The 20,773-nt window shown below is 42.7% G+C and overlaps 1 protein-coding gene across 1 annotated transcript; it reads right to left on the reverse strand.

Annotated features, from left to right (window-relative positions):
- Positions 1–36: 36 nt before the first annotated feature.
- Positions 37–20,426, reverse strand: ppp1r9ala (protein phosphatase 1 regulatory subunit 9A-like A). Its single transcript, XM_063887437.1, is given in 22 exon segments — positions 37–1,121; positions 1,330–1,446; positions 1,448–1,519; positions 2,403–2,519; positions 3,411–3,455; positions 3,991–4,186; positions 4,534–4,605; positions 4,690–4,747; positions 4,822–5,068; positions 5,070–5,147; positions 5,683–5,834; positions 6,005–6,134; positions 6,211–6,307; positions 6,494–6,723; positions 6,962–7,015; positions 7,151–7,312; positions 8,121–8,256; positions 8,580–8,684; positions 9,026–9,146; positions 9,457–9,589; positions 17,640–19,719; positions 20,247–20,426. Coding segments are annotated over 21 exon segments (4,398 nt in total). The 5' UTR covers positions 19,557–19,719; positions 20,247–20,426; the 3' UTR covers positions 37–962.
- Between the last annotated feature and the right edge of the window lie 347 nt (positions 20,427–20,773).

A 20,773-nucleotide genomic window follows, 5' to 3' on the forward strand; every position in this document is an offset into this window, starting at 1 on the left:
GAAAGTGCTGTCACAGCCAAAAACAACGATACCACATGAAGTGAAAATTAGTTTATTGATGCTGTATCTACCAAGAAATATTTCTCCGATCTAGAAGACGTGGAAAACATGATTTTCTTGTAGTCCAACATGTCGTATGGCATACAGAACACGGAGGCATGCGCGAGAAGAAAGGAAGCAGTTCTGGACTCACACAAGTCCTTGTCGTAGACACACCTGCCACCTGATGGCGCAGCACTGTGTGTGTGTGTGTGTTTAGCGTCATGGTACCATCATCCACACACAGGCAATCAGGGACAGCAGAAGCAGCATTCCCCTCGGCCATATCTGATGTTTGTTGCTTTTCATTCAGCAAAAACCACAGCCTAGCTATTCTACTTAGTAGAAAAATGTAGATAGTATAAAATGTACAATGGTATGGTAAAGTAAAAAATGATATGCAGTTAATAAGCACATGTATAAAACGTATTTATACATTTAAAACCTTGTCGCTCATTGAAGGTTAAAAGGCAAATATAGTGCTTTTATCTGTACTGTACAATATCCGTTCCTGCAGGAGAGTACATGGAAACAGGTGAGTTATACTAGCAAAAATATAAAATGCTGAAAAAGCAGTATACATTTGTCTTCCATAGGTACATGTGTGCGTGATCTCAACAACTACATTAGATCTGATTTTAGAATTAGAGCTTCTAGCTTTTTAGTGGTAAAATGTGTTAGGATATTCTTTTGACATTCCCCATCTTTCAGTTAAAATAGATTTATTAGAGAGGAACAGTGATGAGAATCAGCACGACTGGCCCCTCAGTCAGGACAGGCTCCACTCCTGCAGTCCTGATCTGTTGTTGTTGAATTTACCACTGTGATGTGTACGTCATGGCACCGAGAGAATCAAAGGGCTGCTCAGGGTTCAGGAGGAACTTCATGAGCTGCTGCTTGATTCAGAGAGCAGAGCTGCTGCCTCAGCAGAAAGAGTCAGGACTGAGTGGAAGTTTCCCGCTGCGCCGCACCTCCTTTTCTTTTTTCTCTTTCTGTTTCTCCAGCTTCTCCTGGGTCTTGCGCATGTCTTTCAGCTTTTTCTTAATAGTCGAACGGTCGCTCTGACTCGACACGCCGAGTGCCTGTCGGAAAAAGGGCACAGATTTAAAAATAATTCTACCATGTTCGTGCCACAGGGTGGCAGTCAAAGGCTGAAAAGGCTTTTGTAATCCAAGAGTACTTGCATGATAATGGAATATAATTAAAAACATTATGAAATACATCATCATTTAACTATTATTATAAAGGTAGTTCAAAGTGAATAATTGGATATTGCTTTAGTTCTTTCACCTTTAACCTATCACTGTCCAAGTACAGCAGCTGCTGGCCGTCCACTCCCTTCGCTGTGAACTCAGGTGTGTATTGATCCATATTCATGCCCATCAACCAGTGACAGACCTGCTGATTAGGTCCAGTCAGAGACGGGCCGGTTCTGCCACTGATACTCTTTCCCTGTAGTAATTGGTTCATCATCCAGAGTCTACAGAGGACACAGAACATGCATGTATTAGAAATGTGAAAACTCTCGCTTTAGAGCGTCACCATTTTATTCTGTTTGCTTAAAAACATAATCGTGGAAATTTCTGTGCAGGGTTCTGAAAGTGTGAGTCATATGTTGCTGAAGTCTAAAGGAAAAAGTATCATCAGTGTTGAGTATTCACGTCTAGTGCATGGAACAAAAACATTATAAAGACAACATATATAGTTGATGACTTCCAACAATGCTGTTTGAAAAGTATTATTTTTATAGGTGAAAAAAATGCTGAAAAGAATTTAAAGTTAATGCAGCTTGGTTCTGTATCTGTTTAAAATAAAAAAGGTTAAGCCAACTACAGCATTTACATAACAAATCAAAAGAACTTGTGGTGCACGTTCTGTTGAACAAAACAATATGCATTGTTCAAGCTTCCCAAGCCAGACTGAGAAAACAGGCATGCGATGACAGTTAAACACCCAAAACATTCTCCGATGCAGAGCTACGTGTGTCTGTGTGTTTACTGAGATACTGGAAAGAATAATATCAGATCAGGCTGCTGCTGAAACACCAGAGAGCAGGCAGCAGAGCCGTCAACATGGCTCTGTGGCCTGCTGCAGCTTGTAAAGAAACGAAGCACTGGTTGACAGTTTAACAGAGGAAAATAAACCAATAACATCACAGCTGCCTTAAGAAAAGCTGAGCCAGAGACTGTTTTAACACACACATGCAGCTCTCTTCTATCCCCTCTGCATTCACAACATAATCTCAGCTCTGAAAGGGGAGGGGGGGGGGGAGCCTCAAAGAGCATGCTTGAGAATGTCCCCTTTCAGCCGCATCAAGGCGTCCCACACGGCTTTTGTGACTGCGCAACAAGGAGAGCACTCACCTCGCTGGAAGAGAAGATTAAAGTGTGTGAGCGCCCAGACAGATTGGGTTCAGCGACTAACCCAGAGAGGTCTGTACTGGGACTGGCAGGGTTAGAATCATCTATGACTGAAAAACTCTGGAACAAGTGGAAACAAGGAACGCATTTACTAAAGCAACACATCACCAAACAACAGTTCTTCTTCACAGGGAGAAGCAAACATTTACAACACTACAGGGGGGGAGGGAGTGAGAGTGTTTTGATTAGGATACATGATTAAAACTGGGGTTACAGTGGGATTAAAGCAGGTGGTTAAGCAGAGACTGTGATCTTCTAGACACTAAATGGAAGGGGACAGAATAAATCCACCACCAGAACTACACAACCTCTAAACTACAACGTATTATACTACTTCTAATGAAACACATACACCCACAATTAGGTATGGGGTTATGTTTTTTTCAATTACTCGAGTAGAGGCTAAGGGTTAAACTATCTGATCATGAAGTGGAATTATATTCAAACTGTGGCTTGTTTTTCAGACAAATGTGTGTTCAATTTGGATCCAGGGGTTGTTATCTGGACCGGCAGGCTGTTGCAGCAGCTATCTGCAAGCTCATATGCAGTTTAATTACAATGCAGCTTAAAATCACACATCACAGGTTATCAATCAGGTTGCGCAATCACACTAAGTCAAAACGTAGCAGGGATGATGTTACAACAAACCTCTGATCAAACCTGCGATTAGCTGGTGCAACGAGCCCTTTAAACTAGTTTTGGTTTCATCATTTACTTTTATACACTACATTTATTATTCAAGCCACAATGCTTTCAAATTTGGGATAAATGTAAAATGAGATCGCATTCGTTTCCTAATAACAAAACCACATACCCAGTTCCAAAGAAACAGTGATTGATTGATAGGATTTGTTGTGGTGAGAAATGGCAAATCTCAGAAGTCTATTTGTTAGTAATGCTCTACAGAGGCATCTAAAATCAAAAGGTAAAACAAGGATCCGTATACTGTACCAAATCTAATGAGCGACTGAATAAAGAGGACCAGGAGAGATTTGTCTGTTAGAGGAAACACGGTTCAGTGAGATAAATGTCCAGGCAGCAAATCACTGGCAAAAAGAACCATATTTCAGTCCCAAAACCCAAACGTTTCTCTAGGTTACCATGTTCTTATTGGTTGAACCCGTGTCTTGAACTAATTAAACAGCGTCGTAAGAACGCCAGCGGGACCGCAGCATGTGTGGCAGAGAGCCACGAGTGCGTTTGTAGTGGCACTATTTGCAAACTCATTGAAAAGCCACCAAAAGCGTCGCTGCTAGCGCTCTGGCTAACATATGGATCCAGTTATTGCGGCTACTGCTTCATTTGGAGAGGTAGTCAATGACGACACATGTCTGGAACCTGCCTGCTGTCACGTTTCTTTACTTTTACTCTTTTAATGAAGATAGAAAATATCATGATAAAGGCGGACAGACAAGGACTGTACTGAAGCTGGCCAAGGGGATCACGTTTGTGACCCCTTTTGATATTACATCTCATTATCTACGATGTGACAAATGAACCTTCTGCTCTATTTCCTATAAAAGTCACATACCTTGTTCTTGCGGTCCTGGCTCTGCTCACTGCTGGTCTCGGTCGCAGCGTACGGCAGACTGCTGCTGGAAGACGAGGGCTCTCGGTCTCTGTCTTTGTCTCCAAACCAGGAGAAGGGCATACAGGTGGGGATGGACGTCATGGAATCTGCAGGAGAGAGGTTTCCTCCGGACTCCTCCAGGATTTCTGCTGATCCCCTGGGCATCAGAGAAAGAGGAAGACACAGTAATTCACACATGGGGCTTAAAACACAATAACTCAGTAAGTATTAACCATCTTATAAAGGGGGGGAAAGAAAGTTGAAATCTGGATTTGTGTAGTTCAATATTTACACCAACAGAGTAACATGGATTCAGACATTAACTGTACTGGTTCCTATTAATAATTCATAAAAGAATTTAGCATTTTTTGTCAAGCACTTTGCTACAACATAAAGCATTGTGGGTAGCAATGGATACTCAAACAAATGTGTCGCTAAACACATTTACTCAAAGGATATTTCTGACCTGTTCCTTTAATTAAATGAAGTGGAACCGTCACGTACCTGCTGTCCAAAGACACTCTCATCGCCTCCTTGTCATGTTTTTTTCCTTTGCCTCCTGACTTCCGGAGGCCTCTGTTGACGACCATTAACACATTTGTTAATGCCAACATGATAGCAATGTGGAGACTAATGACAGTGATCACTATGGAGACTTACCCAAAGTCTGGAAATCTTCTTTTAGGTTTCCCAGCTGATGAGACCTCATTTAGCTCCTCTGAAATGAACCAACAGGTTTGAGTGAAGATGTAAAAGAAAGCGTAGAAGCCGTCACATTGTGGTGTCGCTTACCTTTGGACCCTTTGCTTTTCCCTTTCGATTCCCTTTTCTTAACATTGCGCATTAGTCCAGAGGGGGATTGCGGTGACGGGGTGTCTTTTGGAGACGACAAAGAAGGACTCCCGCTGCTTTCAATGCTGTCTCCCTGTGATGGCGACAGAGACGGGCTGCTGGAGAGCTCTGCCTTACTCCTGGAGCCATCTCTTCTCTCTCCTGGATCACTTTTCTGTCCATTCCCAGGGTAGCAGACAGGCACAGGGGAGGGACAGGCTCTCCTGGATGGATCTCCTCCTCCTGGGAGAATCCTGCTCCTCCTGATCCTCATCTTCTTCAGATTCCTGTTGGGACAAAGCTCATTATTTACAAGGACAATGCAAGGAAGGGGAGATAAAATCATATTATATAACAGAACGCTCTGATCTTCATTTCTGACCTGCTGAGTCATGAGCACACATTATAAAAAGGTGCCTTATTGTTTTGCAAAGTATGTTCCCTATTGTATTTAGAAACAGCTGCTAGTATCGTAATGTAATTTGCTTTTACAGGAAAAGTGCTGCCTCAACAGCACAACGGAGAGTTTATGTAATTTACCCATTAGCAGTTAAATTGTCAGCCAGAATCACTGAATAAAATCCCACCTGTTTCCCTGTTATATACACTAGGCTAAAAGTGACTGGAGCTAAATATGTGCTCTTCCTCTCCCAGAAAAGGGAGTTACAGGGTGTTTGTTCACCATCTCTTTAACCTCTTAGATTGAGCCTGACATGCCTTGATGGGGTTCCAAGCATCAAATCTGGCCTTAGCTGGCTGACTGTTTAGTCCCAATGCTCAAACAACATAGCAATGAATAACTATCAGCTGTTTCTGTCTGACCTCAGCGTGACCTGAAGCCGCTGCAAGGCTCTCCTTCAGCTTGCTGCGGGACGGCAGCTGACGTTTGGCCTTCTGAGCCAGCAGGCCTTTAGCTCTGTGCGCACTGGTGTCCAAGCGCTCAGTCTCAGGGACCAACTCGCTCCAGTCTTGTTCTGCGCAAGAGAACATAAACAATAAGTCACAATAGCATGTGCACACTTTAAATCATTTACCAGGGTCACTGGAGTTCATTATGGGTGCTTGTTAATAATTTACAGATCACGCAATATAAGTGTGACATGGGCACTTCCGTTTTAAATGTTTTCCCAGTAACTCTTTGTACCTGGTATTGAGTCAATAGATTGTGTGTTGGGGACCGTGTCCTGGGCAATCAATCTCTCGTCTGCTCCTGATCCCTGACCACCCTGACCACTCTGACGCTCCACGCCTGCGCCGGACTCCAGGACAGCTATCTGTGGACAAAACAACTCAATGCTCATTTCACTGTCTGTTGTGATGTATACGCTTTTCCTGAAAACAGGGTCTTACCCTTTTCTGCAAGCTCTCCAGCTGCTCCTTGTACCACTTGTCTTTTTCATCTAGAATTTTTTTCAGCTCCTCCTCTTTCTTCACAAAGTCTATCTCTCTGGGGAGGAAACAAGTACATATTTGTTCCCATTAGTCCTAAATCTGTACACACGTGTTTATGTTTGATAATTTCCATTCCAAAATGTATTATATTGATGAGATGACTAAAGTAAAGTACTGAATCCAACAGCATCTAGCCCTGCGACAGGGTCTCAGTGATGTGAATCAGTGAATGTAAACTCACTTCTGCTGGTAGTCCTTGAGCAGCTTCTTGGCCTTGTTGTACTTCTTGTCCAGAGTCTCCTGCTGGGCCTGGGTCTCCGTTAATTGTTCATTTACGGCCTTACACAGACTCTGGGCTTCCAGCCAGTAAGTCTCAAACTTCTGGGTTTTGTTGTTGCTTTCTTCAATCTTTAGCTCCAGTGAAGACTCCCTGGCTTCCCACAATGATCTGTTCTCCTCCGATAACCTTAGCTGTTCAGAGATGGGGACGTGTTACTAAACTGAATTAGCAGTGGGCCACAGGCCTCAGTCTCTGTGTAACTTTTAATAATAATTAGAATGTAAAAGAAACATTCTTGCATTATGTCTGACTCAACAACCTACTGTTAATACATACACATTTAACATCATAATATAGAAATATATAGAAAACTTGTACAATCAGACAACAGGCTATCAAAAGGAAAAGTTGATTTCATCTTCAACGTACCTTCTCCTTTAGTTGATTTATTTCGGCTGCAGCAATGCCGTGTTTGAGCTGCAGCTAAGGAACAAACAAATAAAAGGTTACTGGTTACTTCCTATAGTGTATGTTATAAATAATAATAGGTTATCTAAACAGAATGTGAAATGTGGTTGTATAATTTACATCCCATTAGACTGATAGTCATGGTGGTACCTCTTTGAACTTGAAGACCATCTGAGAGCTGTCCATGTTGGTTGGCATAAACAGAGCCTCTGAATCAGGCAGCTCATACAGCTCTGCGTTCTCTGAAGGGGAGAAACTGGAGCACAAAATCCTCTCCTCCACGCCGTCCTCATCCTCCTCATAGCGCTCCTCCTGTAACATGACATCACATATAGCAAACACTGACACACCCTATATGCCCAGGAAGGTGCACAGCGTGTGTCAACAACACTCCCAGTGGAACATTTCACCACAGTGGGGAGGGAACATCGAAATCAATAGATCAAAGCCAAACATTGGTGGGCTGCTTCACAGGGAGGCACTGCAGGAGTTTGGCTGTAATAAAGTGGATAAAAAAAACTATCAAAACACCTTTACTCGATGTGTATACCTGAAAGAGACACTGGAAAAGATGTCTTCTTCTCAGAAACATTTCAACAGTTCATTTTGTTAAGTTTGTACATTATTGCAAAAACAGGTGCTTGTAGCAGCTTGAACTTCAGAAAGCAAACATTTCACAACTCTGGCAGACAGGCGGCGGTTGACTGAACACCTTCCAGCGCAGCACAATGGTGACACATGGCCTACTCACCAGCCAGCTGCTTATTTCCTGGTTGAGCTGAGAGGGATTTGACTGGGAGTGGCAAAGGGGGCTAAAGCAGGGCTCATGTCCTAACAGAGCAATCTTAATTACGACTGTCCGAAATGTTAATAGCATTCATATCAACATCTATGTCACGATTACAACTGGGACTCTCAGATATATCTAACTGGGAAGTTAATCATGCACAAATACCTGAAAAGGGATATACTTGGACACTTCCCAACAGCCAATTAAACCTCAATTTAAAGAGGGAAACTTTTGTATTGTGTAACACAAATGGGGTTTTAGCCAATCATTTGGAAGTCAGAAACGTTTCCATCTCTTCTCCCATCCCGTACGACATGTCTCAGGACTCACCTCCTCCGTAGAGTGTTCATACGGGTCATCCAGGTGATCTTGCTCTTGCTGCTGGTTCTTCTCCTGCTCTAGTGTCTCACTGATAAGGCGGGCTACCTCGCTGTGTGTTCCTGGCTTCTCCCGTCCAATCAGGAACCTGTTATTTTAGAGTGCAATGTGTTAGTGGCCCATATAAGGAACATGTAAATGTCTGTCTGTACCGTCTACCTTGCAGCTGGGAAATGCAAATGATGAGGCGCAGCTCAGCCCTGTGCTGTCAGGTGTGGGCTTTCATTTTAAAACGTTTGCCTATTTCACTTCAATGAAAAAACTCCAATAATTCATGGCGTCTTGAGTGTCAGGAGATTCAAACGTAGCTATTAAACCCCTTTTTATTGTGTTAACAGTGGCTCAGTGATGTCAACTTTAAGATATTTTGGATATGGTTGATTTTAAGGCGTGAGGAGACTTTGAGCTGACCTCACTGTGCCTTTGGTGTTCTTCAGGACCGTTGCAGCGAACAGTTGGGTGACGCCCACCAGACTGGTCCCATCCACCTCTACTATCTGGTCATTCACCTGTATGCTGGAGACACAGAAGACAGTTACTATGAGGAAAGCTTTCTGCAGTCTTTCCACACCTTTCAAATAGTAGTGGATATTTAAATACAGCTGGCAATAAAACTTACTCCAAAAGCCTGGGAAATACAAGTACACACTAATTTCCCCATGTTTTTGTGCAGTTATAAATAAACCTGGTTGTTTGAGTCTTGTGCGTTACTGGACCCTGGGGGAATGTGCATTTCCTAGATGGCGAAACATTAAAAACGGTTTAACTCGATGTAGTGTGTGTACCATGTTTCCTGTTCGAAAGCATGGCCAGTGACTCTTCTGCAACAAGGCTTACATGTGGGGTTTCAAACTCACCGTGCATCATGTTCAGCTGCTCCGTTCTCTGTTATGGTTTTCACAAAAATGCCCAGCTTCTCCAGACCCTGGTCAGCTCCCACTCCCATTCCTATGATACTGATGCCAAGTCCATTGTCTCCTGAACGCAAGGAAATTACAACGACTTTAAAGGGGCGTTACAAAGAACTACTTACATTCCACCACTATTCCACAGAAATATTTAATGCAGAAAATGTAGAAAGCCCAGTTACTGTGTAGACTATACAACTTCACTTCAACATTGCTAATGCCTGAATTATTTAAATATTCAAAATGATGTCACTGCGGTTTGCCTTTAAAAGGTATGTGCTGTATTTGTGCCAGGGTGAAAACAGGTTAATGAAAGGTTTCTCACTGGTTGTGGATGATGCATAGGAATGTATCTTCACTTAAGTGTCCATTAGACTCACCTTTCTCAATCTCCACAGGGAACACATCCATCTTCTCCACTCTCTTCTCCAGCTCATACTCTGCAGACGCTGCGACAGGATCTACATCATCGTTCCTCCGATCATAGTCCTCGTTAGAGAAGGTACTGAAGACCTGGGAAGGTGGAAACATCAGGTGTATAGCTTCAGTATAGCACGCTCTACATCGTTATCAAGAAGTGCATCATCAGACGGATCGTCGCAGACATCACTTCCCTCAGGAATGTCTAATAAAGGCTCAACGAAACTATTCATACTGATCATATCTGAATAAAGGAGCGTTCTCTCTGCCAAGAACTTTATTGAATGTTATTTATTATATGTTCATTATACTTTTTCTGCTTGATTTGTGTTGCTTACTTTACGTGGCTTCACTGTCTCTAGAATTGGCTTATTTAAGCCAATTATTTGGCTTAATTCAGGCGAGATTACCCCTTTAAGCCTTACGTTTGTTGTATCTAACCTGCACAACTCATTCCTTTCATCTGCTTTTGTGTTTCTGCTGCTTTGTTCTATTTTTCAAACATATACAATCTCAAAGAATCTCATAGGCATATTTTTTTCTCTTTTGAGTTCTATTTATCTTGGCAGGCTGAACAAGGACACATTCTTTTCATTTGAGAGAAATTGCATTGGGCGGGAGAACTACTCTCATATTTTGGACCCTCACTAGGAAAATTAAAGTGCCAATGCACTACCCAGGCACAGCTCAGCAGATCTGCAGAAGGACAGCAGAGCAGATGAGTCATGATTCGAACCACTGGTATTGAAATTCACTCCTTTTTGTTTCATGCAGTTTCTATTGATATATCAATCATGTATGCCAGAGATTATGCAGCTTCATGGTCTGAATGGAAACCCAACTGTAAGAACAGCATTGTCAACGTCTGTTGGCAACCCTTTGCATCATTTAAGGAAATGCGTATCAATGACACTTAGGGCAGATGTAAATCAAGTGTCAACAACATCGAAGCCAAAGATGTATTCCCTAGACTTTTTCTTGTAGACCTTTATCAAAGCTTTAAGGAGTTGTGAACTCTGCAGGCAGACCTCGTAAAGCACATGATGTGTCCCAGAGCCCGTTTCCTGGTTGGAATTATGAGGCTCACAGTACAGCAGAACATGAGCAGCGTGGAAAGTAGGGCACAGCTGGGGAGAGCTGAGCAGTGGATGCAGCAAAGATCAACGTTCTGAGACGACAAGTGTTGTCAGTAGCAGAGTAAAAAAGAAACATAATAAAGAGAAATGTATAGAAAAGTGAAACCCCTAACGTTCAGTCAACAAAACACAGCATTCAACACTAGCCTTAAGGTTTATTGCATTCAACACTATGTGCTAACATCTTAAATGCCACTGACTTTTCCAAACAGAAATGAACAACAGTCGTGGCCTAGCTAAAGTAAGCACTACAATATTCAGCATGAAGCAAACTGGAGGTTACTCTGTGAAAACACCTCTATGTTCAACTGGACACTCACTTAAACCAGTCATCTTCACGTTTAAGAAGTCAACCAAAGGGAATGTGTGTACAAAACATGTTATCAAACTAGTTGCAAATGTCCGTCTCTTAGTTGGTGTAGATCTAGTTAGGCTCTTGACCATTAGACCTAAAAGAAGCCGTACCAAAAAAGTAGATTAAAGTTTGGTAGAGTCCAACCGGGGATAATGCTGATTATGCGGATGAACCCAACAGTGGGTCTGTAAAATAAACCCCTGCTTGGCCATCATTAGTCTTAATCTGGGTGGAGTCGTGATCATTCTGGTGGTGGTGGCATGAGGCTGGACTCAGTGCACAGGTCCCACTGACATGAGTTACTAACAAACATATGCTGTCTGTATAGGAGATGGGAGTTGTAAGACATGATCCACAAGTAGTCTTCCTATTCAATTTTTGCTGAGCTTCATTAAATTCCACTCTTTTCTGTTGCATTTACGGACGTTTAGTTTTTCCAAACTCACAACTATTGTATATCTGAGAGACAATGACCCCTGTGACAATTGTTGAAGTTGTGCTCCTTCAATAACCATGTTGTGGTAAACAAAACAGAAAGGGGATAATCACCTATAGGTCTTTATGATTGATTAATACATTTGACATGCGCATTAATGATGTAATCAAATAAACATTGCAATTCCAGGCAACAGAGTCTGATGTCTCCATCCTGAAGCCTGCCAAGCCTTGAGGAATAAACCACCAACAATCTCCTTTTCACTCTGTCTTTCTGTCGCCTCCCAGTGTAGCCTCTGGACATCAGCCCAAAACAGCACACAGTACATTTGTAGCATGTCTCACTGAGCTCTCAATTTGTTAAAGTGAATTACTACAAGCACATCTATTCTTCATTATGCTGCTAATTCAATTCAAACACATCTATTCAAGTTGAATTGTATTTTCTTATCTTGGAAACAAGAGATGTACTGATTTCTACTCGGGGTCCTCTTTCCTGTAGCATCCCAAACCAAACCAAAGGTCAGAAACCTGAGGATGATGCACATTACTGCAGCTCTGTGGTGGTGCACGCAGGAATTGTATTCATGGAGCCTCGACCCTCCATCTACTCAAGAGAGTCCTCCTCCAGCTGAAGGCCCCTATTTCCTTTTAGATTATTTCCATACGTCTTTTTATATATCGTGAAAATGATGGTATATGGGTGTAGGTGAGGACAGCACACAAAGCACTAAAACTTTTAAATGAACTACGCAAGCTGTTGATGTCCCGCTTGCATCTCGAAACTTATTTTGCATATCTCTGAAGAACAAGCTTCAAAGCGCTCCTATAAATAGAACGTACAAAGCGCATCAACTTCTAATTTGGACAGTTAAAAATGGATTCAGAGAACTAGAGCAGACAGAAATTCCATTACAGGGCGAAAGATGCCTTTTAGTTTAGACTTTGGAGACTTTAGTAATTAAGGGTGGAAATGTAGGCTAATAGAATATACGGAGCGTTAGATGAGACAGTTCAGGTTGGCTTCTGCCCTCGGCCTCCCCCATCTCTCGACTTTCCTGTTGGCATGGACTCCCACGCTGATTTCAAACAATGTTCTGTTTGTTCCTTAACCCTAATCACTCCTCCAATGTTTTATCGGCAAGAAAGACAGAAATCTTGGGTCCTTCCTCAAAAACAACAGACTAACATCACTGTCTCCAGATATCAGGCTATCAATCAATCATTGACTAAACACACATTATTGTTCAGCACATACCCAATCCACCATCCATTAAAACCAAAACACTTAACTGTTGATCAGACCAACTGACTCCAGAAAGAACTAACCTATCCTCAAGTTCACACAGTAAAGGTGTATGATGTGCTTCTAATGCCAGTTTCTCCCACTACAGAATCACTGCTTATCTTAGGAAGTGATGTGGGTCATCTGACTGCTATGCCATCTTCATATTTCCATTCCCTCACAGCAGTATGTGAGGGAGATTTTTTTTCCAGTTTCAACAACTGCAGTGGTCACTCCTTCTACGTGTGCTCACATGCCCACACCCAAATTGAAACCCTTCCCATGTTTTCCCTCGTTCCCCTCCCCACAACTGAATACCAATGTGGGAAATGAGTCAGCAGCTGCGAGGTAAAGCTAACCAGAGAAATCTCTCTAGTGCAGAACCAGGGCTGACCACCGGATCGGGGAGTTCGTAATGTAAGCTGGCCTACAAAAAGACAACAAATCAAAACCTGCTGTGAGAGCGAGCCGGGGCAGGGGTGGCGTCCTGGCGCAGATAAACAGTAATTAGGATAGAAGGCATGGGGCCATGTTTTTAAATCCTGTGTTAACATCACAGAAAAAAAGAACAATAAATATGTGTATGCATTACGTTGAAATGATCAACACTGAAGTTCACAGTGATTGACAGTGAGTAAAACAACGAAATGTTTTAAGCTTTAATGCATGACCTGCAGCTGGAAAAGACGGAGTCTGAGAAGAGCAGCGTGACATAATGGAATCACATTTAGAAGGAAGTGCAAACATAAACAGGTTGAACAGGTTTGTGTATAAATGGCCCACAAAAGCTACTTTTGTCGTGCAAGGGTTGCTGAAAACTTGAACACCGAAATGACTGCAAACTCTGAGTGTAAACAAACAGCATCTGCTAATGTGTTTGTCTCTAATCGCATAATGAAAGCGTTTAAGGCAATCAAATCAGCCAAGACTCTTCCTATCATGCCAAGTTGTTTAATGAGCAGCATTGAGGCGACTGCATTAGTATTCCGCCCCGTTTTGTCGGATAGTCCCCAACTTGCCCAGGTGGCTGGAAGGAGTTCAGATCTCACAAGAGGAGGGCCTGTCTGCTGGTGGGATGAGGGTGGAGTCCTGTCAAACACATTCCTGTGGCCAGCAGAAGACCCGTCTCAGATAGGAAATGGAAAGCATAACACTGGGATGGGTTGACTAGAGAGGCCAGAGTCCAAATGTGTGGAATATGCCCCCTTTGCTTTTGACTAAATCACATGAAACACAGATAAAAGGAGCCGATGACCTTAACTTTCCAGCATATGCTAAGAATAAGGGTAGGGGAGAGGATTTGTTGAATTTTATTCAGAATTGTGATTCTTACAAATTGCTAATTAAGCTATGTGACAGAACAGGAAAAAATAAACTCAACCGTAAGAACATACCACCATTTAAACGATGAGACATGCTTGGGTTATCTTGTAGTTACCCTTCACATTAAATAAGCATTTGGGTGCACATTGGATGTAACAACTTAATAATTAGCTTAGCATGAAGTTAATCATGTTGTAGAAACATTTTGTAGCCTATTACCCGGACACTAGCTCATATTGTATTGTATACTCCCAGCCACCTTTAGTGGGGTGATGGAAAAAAACTATGAGTACAAACAAAGCCACGCAAATGCCTCTCAGCTGTGGTTGAAGACACCGCAGGGCACATGGTTATCTGACTTCACATGAACTAAAGAGTCAGGTGTATGAAAGGTTTTACTTCACCTGACTCTTCATCTCACAAAGTGAAATGTCTACAGCTACTAAATAAAGTTTTACTGCAGAACTAGGAAGCCAAGTTGACTCAAAGACATGTTTGCTTATTTATAGTAATTATCTACAGAGCAAACAAAGAAAGAAATGCTGAAATATTTCTGTCAAAATAGTCTCCACAATCCTTTACCACACCCTGTGTGTTCGAGCAGGCACTATGTGTTCACTTGATCAATAACTGTGTGTGGTGCATCCCGTGACTGTGTGGGTGGGTCAAAGCAGCAGGTGCAGATCCTAGCTTCAGACATTTCTGTTACTGTGAAATGTTTTTTGATTCCTGTTCCAAATGTTTTCTTGTGCAACATGACAAAAGATACAAGACAACTTCTTCAGAGATCCCACATAACTGCTACCCTGAAAATGACTATGCAGTCTTTGTCCCCGAGCAGATAACACGCCTCCTGCAGGGAGTGTTAATCATTCAATAACTCTGGATGTTTCCCAAACTATACGCCTAGTGAAAGCTAATTCCAGAAGATGCAAAACTTTAAACTACGGGATAAGAAAAGAAGAAAGCAACAAAAAGTGATGCAATGCTTCTCCAGGACATGCCCAAACTAATATTACAGGTCTGGTTTTTATTTGCGCTCAAAGAAACAACCTCCATACTGACACCAAAAACACCATCAAGGTATAAGCAGTGGTGCAATATTTATACTGCTCACACAGCCTTCAGGGTGAAGCAGAGCAAACTTATGTACTGACACAGCAGCAATGGGAGTGCAGCAATGTAATGCCCTACTAAAGTTTGGTCCTGTGTTAGCTTATATGCAGAACAATGCTCACACAAAACATAAAGTATGTGTAGTTTTCATTCTCTTTCCAACCCACTGTAAAGTTTTCATCACAACTAACCAAGTACGCATTCAGAAACCTTCAACATCCGATATTGGGCTCGACACAAGACTTTCACTTTTAGGAATTATTGAAAGTCTGTTGTGAACTTATTCTGAGTGCCCTAGAAATCCCTGTTTCTGATAAGAGTGATACATGTTGAAACTGGACATCTCCTTCGCTTCACAAAGAGGACCTTTCTTCCACGCAGGATACCTCCTCTGTTTAGGAGACTCAGGTTACGCACGGACCTAATCCCTTTGTGAACCAGAGGCACAAAGAACTTCCTCTCTCCTAGTTAACCATGATTCAAGTGTGCTGGGTCCCAGTGCCAGCTCTGACCTGCAGACTGTGGAGAATGACGCAGTGCTAGAGGGAGGCCTTTGTCTCTCAGCCACAGGTAGAAAGGATAGCTGAGGGACATTTGTGTGACTTAATTGACTTAAACCCACATCACATTGACCCAATGGTTTTAGTCCAAGCACGTTTTGTTTTGACAAGTCTCTCTGTTTGCTTTCCAGCAGTTCCATGACCTGCACTCATTCATGCAATTAGTTAAAAAAGCTAATTGGAAACTCAAAAGAATGCTTGGACATTCTCGGACTTGCTATGTTTATTAAATGTACACAGGTTGTACCCCCATACGACCTCTACAATCCCAAGGTGATCATTGTTGGTGCAGAATTACATGTCACTGGAATTATATCTTATTTTATCTGATGTGATTATAAGTGACAAAAACATTGCTCAATAGACATAAACATGCTAACTAAAGTAATTATATAATAAATAGTATTATAGTAATAATTTGACTATATGGACGCATGATTAAGACTATCTACATAGTTATAAGGACTATGGGTCTGTTAAATGTTGAACATTAGCTAGTTTAACTTCTCGACCAGGACAAAGTTCCGCTTTTTATTCTCGTACGTGAGCAAAGTGAATATCTTTGGTCAATGCTGACATGGTATACAAATTGTAGACAGTAGTGTCTTTCAATCTGCACTCGGGATGGAAATGTATACAAACTCGCATATAAATAACTACAACCTGGTGTCAGTGTTTCTGTTTTGCATAAAGTGTCCCTCTTACGGTTGGTGAAATGCTACAAGGAGTGACACAGTCTGCCATATAGTAGCAAATTCTAACGGTGTGTTTATCCCTGTCAGAGCTCCACTTTTGGAGGAGAGGCACTGTTGTTTGTGTCCACTCCAGGTCAGCTTCTGGTCCCCTCTCCCAGGACCCCCTGTCGGGATAACTAGGATGGGGGTGGGGGGGTCAACACCCTGAGATAACAGTGCATTTTAAGGCCTGGATAAACATTGAGCAGTTCACAAGCTATGCGGAATGCACTGGATGATTTGTTTTCCTCTCCTTTAGCAAAATGTTGTTTAGATGATTGTAGAATATCTATGGTAGGAAATATGACCTCCACCACACCCCTTAAACACGCACTGGCAATAATAACAACAAATGACGATAGATACAGACCGTCTGGAGCATCCAAGCTGACCAACAATAATACCGAAAGATGATCAAAGTCAAAGAAATTGTAATTCTGTTATTCATCCACTACATCTCACCTGTAGGACTACTAACCACAGTGAAAATATATATAAGACGTCATTTATAAACACCAACAACCTGGAGAAACTCATAAAAAAATGAACAAACAGAATCCATGTTTCTGCTTTCACAAAAGACTGATATAATTAGATACATATATTTATGAATAGGTAAATTCAGGGACTCCTGAGCTGTAATATGGTAAGTTAGCCATGGCTGGATGTGTGAATAGAATCCCTAAATTCCTAATATCCATGTTGTACAGTGGTGGGGAAAAAAAAGTCCCTCATGAGTGCAACACATGATTCACTTACAGAGGGGAACCACTCTGAATGAGTAAAAATATGCTATGCAGTGACTCAAGGGGGGATGATTATTTACTGCCCGGTCTAAAGTTTCACATCTGTCTACCTCACTGCTGCCCTTGCTTTTATGTTGTCAAGAATATTTCCAAAAATACCACAAACAATGTTGCAAGATGCCCTCTCCTATACTGTGGGTGAGGCTGTCAAACTACCTGCCTTCAGGGTCACAAGGATTAAAAAATAACATAGTTTTCATTTTTAACTGGGATAATGATACAGTGCAGCAGCTGTGACGTCAACATGACCAACAACAGCATTCATTCAGCCTCCATTGGTCTTGTGTCTGCAGTTCAGTCAGCTGCTGAATCAGTGAGACGGTGGTTTATAATGATGGTGTGCAACACGCCTGTAGGCGCTCATGTGCAAACAACACAACAAAAGACACTCACCTGAATGGGGCCTGTAGAGAACTTGATTTTCCTCTTTGCGGGAGGCTCCTCCTCATCCGAGAGACCCATCATCTCGTAACAGTCGTCATAATCCCCATACATTTGATCTTCCTCCTCCTGTTCTTCTCCTTCTTCTTCTTCTTCTTCTTCTTCTTCTTCTTCTTCTTCCCGGAGGACCTGGTCTACATCTCTATCATCCACAAATGCTGCATTCTCAATACCGTACACTACTGGGGAGGCTCTATCCAGGATGCTCTGGCCCACCTGCTCCTCCAGTTCACTCTCCTCCTCTGCAACCTCTTCATCTTCCTCTCGATTATCGTCCCCATCTTCATTCACAAATGAAGTGTCTTCTTGTCTATCCCTTTTCAACCCAAATCCCCCATTGTCATCCAAGACTCTTCCTTCACCCACAGTCTCTTCTATCCTTTGTGACTCTTTAGAGACTTCTCTCGCCAACACACGAGCAGTGTTACAGTTCGGTTTTTCTGCTGGGGATGTTTTTGTCACCTCTGTTTGAAGGTTGTCTTTTGGGCTTTGCACCTTCTGTTCCTCAAACACATTATCTTCAACGTTCTCTTCGTCATTCTCCTCACTCTCTGAAGACTCATTCTGAACTACCACCAGTTCTGCCCGTACCACCCCTACCCCTTTGGAGTCCAGTGATGAGGTCTGGTTGGATGGCTTATCTCTGGCAGGACTATCTACCACAGTGTCATTACTTCTGGCTTTTTCAGGATATTTAGCCCTGTTGGTGTTCTGAAACCCAACAGCTGATGGAAAAGGTTGCTTTACATCCCCTGGGGGCGAACTATGGGGCTTGCCTTCATCCCCACCAACAGATGTCCTACTAAATCCATCACCGGATGATGAGGAGCGTTTGGAGCCATGGCTAACTGCGGTTGTTTGCTCTGGGGAGAGGTGTTTGTGAGTGGCATCAGTTGTTTTGTATGCTGCATTGGTAGCTGAGCTTGTTGGCTTAATGCTCGATCCCAAAAACGTTGATTTGTTTGTGACACACGTCGTCTGGGATGTATTTTTGTTAGTGGACACAGTCACAGGGCTAGAATTAGTGGCATCTTTAACAGGTGAAGTAGATTTCTGTGAGTTGTCCCTTTTTGGAGAGGAAGGCTGTAAGTTTTCAGTGGTACTGTGTTGTTTAGCAGCAGCTGTGTTTTTGTCATCCAAGTCATTCTCTACCATGTAATTGTCCAACCTTTTGGATATGGGTCCTGCATTCAATGATACTTTAGAAACATGCTTTTTCTCACCATTAACCTTCCCATCCAGTTGACATGTATCTGTTGATGTCGGAGTTTGCTCTGATTTGATAATGATCTCAGACGATCCTGATACTCTCCTTGTGCTTTTCCCCTCATCAGAGGCACTTCCAAGAGACAAGCGATTTACTACTCTGTTTGGTGACTGTTTTTCGGCTGCAGGCTGCTCTTTGAGGCCCCTTTCAAAGAGTTTTCTGGTCACAGAAAACTTCTCTGCCAAAGCCACTTTGTCAATCTCAACATCTTCCCCCTTGGGTGTTTTTTCTAAATGTTGTGATTCTGGGCTTGTGGCACTGTTGAGGGTAGCTCGAGGAGGGCTCACTGGAAATTGCAGCTTTGGTGGGGACACCGGGGACACATCAGGCTTTGGAGTCACTTTCACCTCTTGGCATTCCTGTTGCTGACCATCCATCTGTAGGAAGATGTTCTTTATCTTGTTCACTCTGTTCCCAAAAGGTCTCCCTCTAGAGTCCTCCCGGGTGTCACTGGAGCCATTTGCATATGTTTTGGGGTCGCCTTCGGATTTCGACCCATCAAAAGAGCACTTAATGGCGTGGAAGTCAGACTTGTATGCATTTCTGTGTGGGGATGCGCTCCGCAGGGTCCTGTCGCCTCCTTTGCTTTCCGCTTTGATCATGTCTGCCTTTTGTTTGTGACTGCAGCCCAATTAGAAAAGCCAGTTTTGAAGAGACTGTTGTTGTTTTGTTGGTGAACTATAACTTTACGCAAGCGGTGCCATATGTCCAGCGGAGCTTCTTTGTAGCACAGTGTTCTTAACTAAACACTCTCAGCGAAGTCATCTAAAGAGAGAAACGGATAGTAAAATCAGTTACTCAGAGACCGGATACCATAATCTCGCTATGCCTAGCAAAGTTAGTAGTTTGAAATGAGTTCATACGTAATCCTTAAGTCTTTCTGTATCCAAACCAAAACAGTGTGAATAGTAGTTTTGAGCATGAGAGCATTAACTTTCAACGGTTAGCACGTTAGTATGTGTACGTTAGCGTGCATTAACCGTTTGTATGCATTTCGGTGGTTTGTCTGACTACTGGCACGTAAACTAACATTAAACCAAAACTGTTTTTAATTGAAAGTTACTTTAACCAGTTAGACACTTTAGTTGTACTCAATTAAAAATGTTATATCCATGTTAGTAACGCTGCACCAGATAAAAGGCGAAACAAAGTAAAACTCACTTGGCAAACACAGCCCCAGCGTTAGTGCTCAGTCTGAACAATTCATTGTGGCATTTCAAGTACGAGCCGTTGAAAATGTTAACTCTTCGCACCACACCGCACCAAAGTAAACAACTTTGTAAGATTCTCACCTCCTACTGGCTGCATCGTGTTAGACGCCGAAAGTTGGCCCACAATGTCCCCGTTTTACAGCATTAAACTTGTGCCTTCTTCTTCCTCACCGCCATCATTCCCCGCTCCAGCAGCGTTTTCCTGCCTCCTCCTTGCACTTCCAGACCTGTCGCGGGCTGCGCGCGCACGAGAGTCTGTCTGTGCGGCGCGGCCGACGAGAACAGAGGGAGTCGGGAGCGCGCACACATTCCAGGACTGTAACCCACCACCAGCTCCACCCCCTCCTCTCTTTCTCCACAGCTCACAGACCAGAGGAGTTGTATGAGAAAGTCGTGGGAAAGGGCTTACTGTACATTAGAGCTCACCTAAAGCTCACCTAGACCTCTGCACGGGCAACAGTCCACACCTTCAAAACAACCCACCAAGGTTACGGTGTAACACTGGCTGAGGAGTAGACCTCGAAAGGGGCCTTTCCTTAAAACTTTCAGAATCAGAATACCTTTATTCGTCCGAGTATAGGCATTGTTTTGCTTGCACTCTGTTGCAA

The sequence above is a fragment of the Eleginops maclovinus genome, chromosome 7 (assembly GCF_036324505.1).
Source record: "Eleginops maclovinus isolate JMC-PN-2008 ecotype Puerto Natales chromosome 7, JC_Emac_rtc_rv5, whole genome shotgun sequence".
Taxonomy (NCBI): Eukaryota; Metazoa; Chordata; class Actinopteri; order Perciformes; family Eleginopidae; genus Eleginops; species Eleginops maclovinus.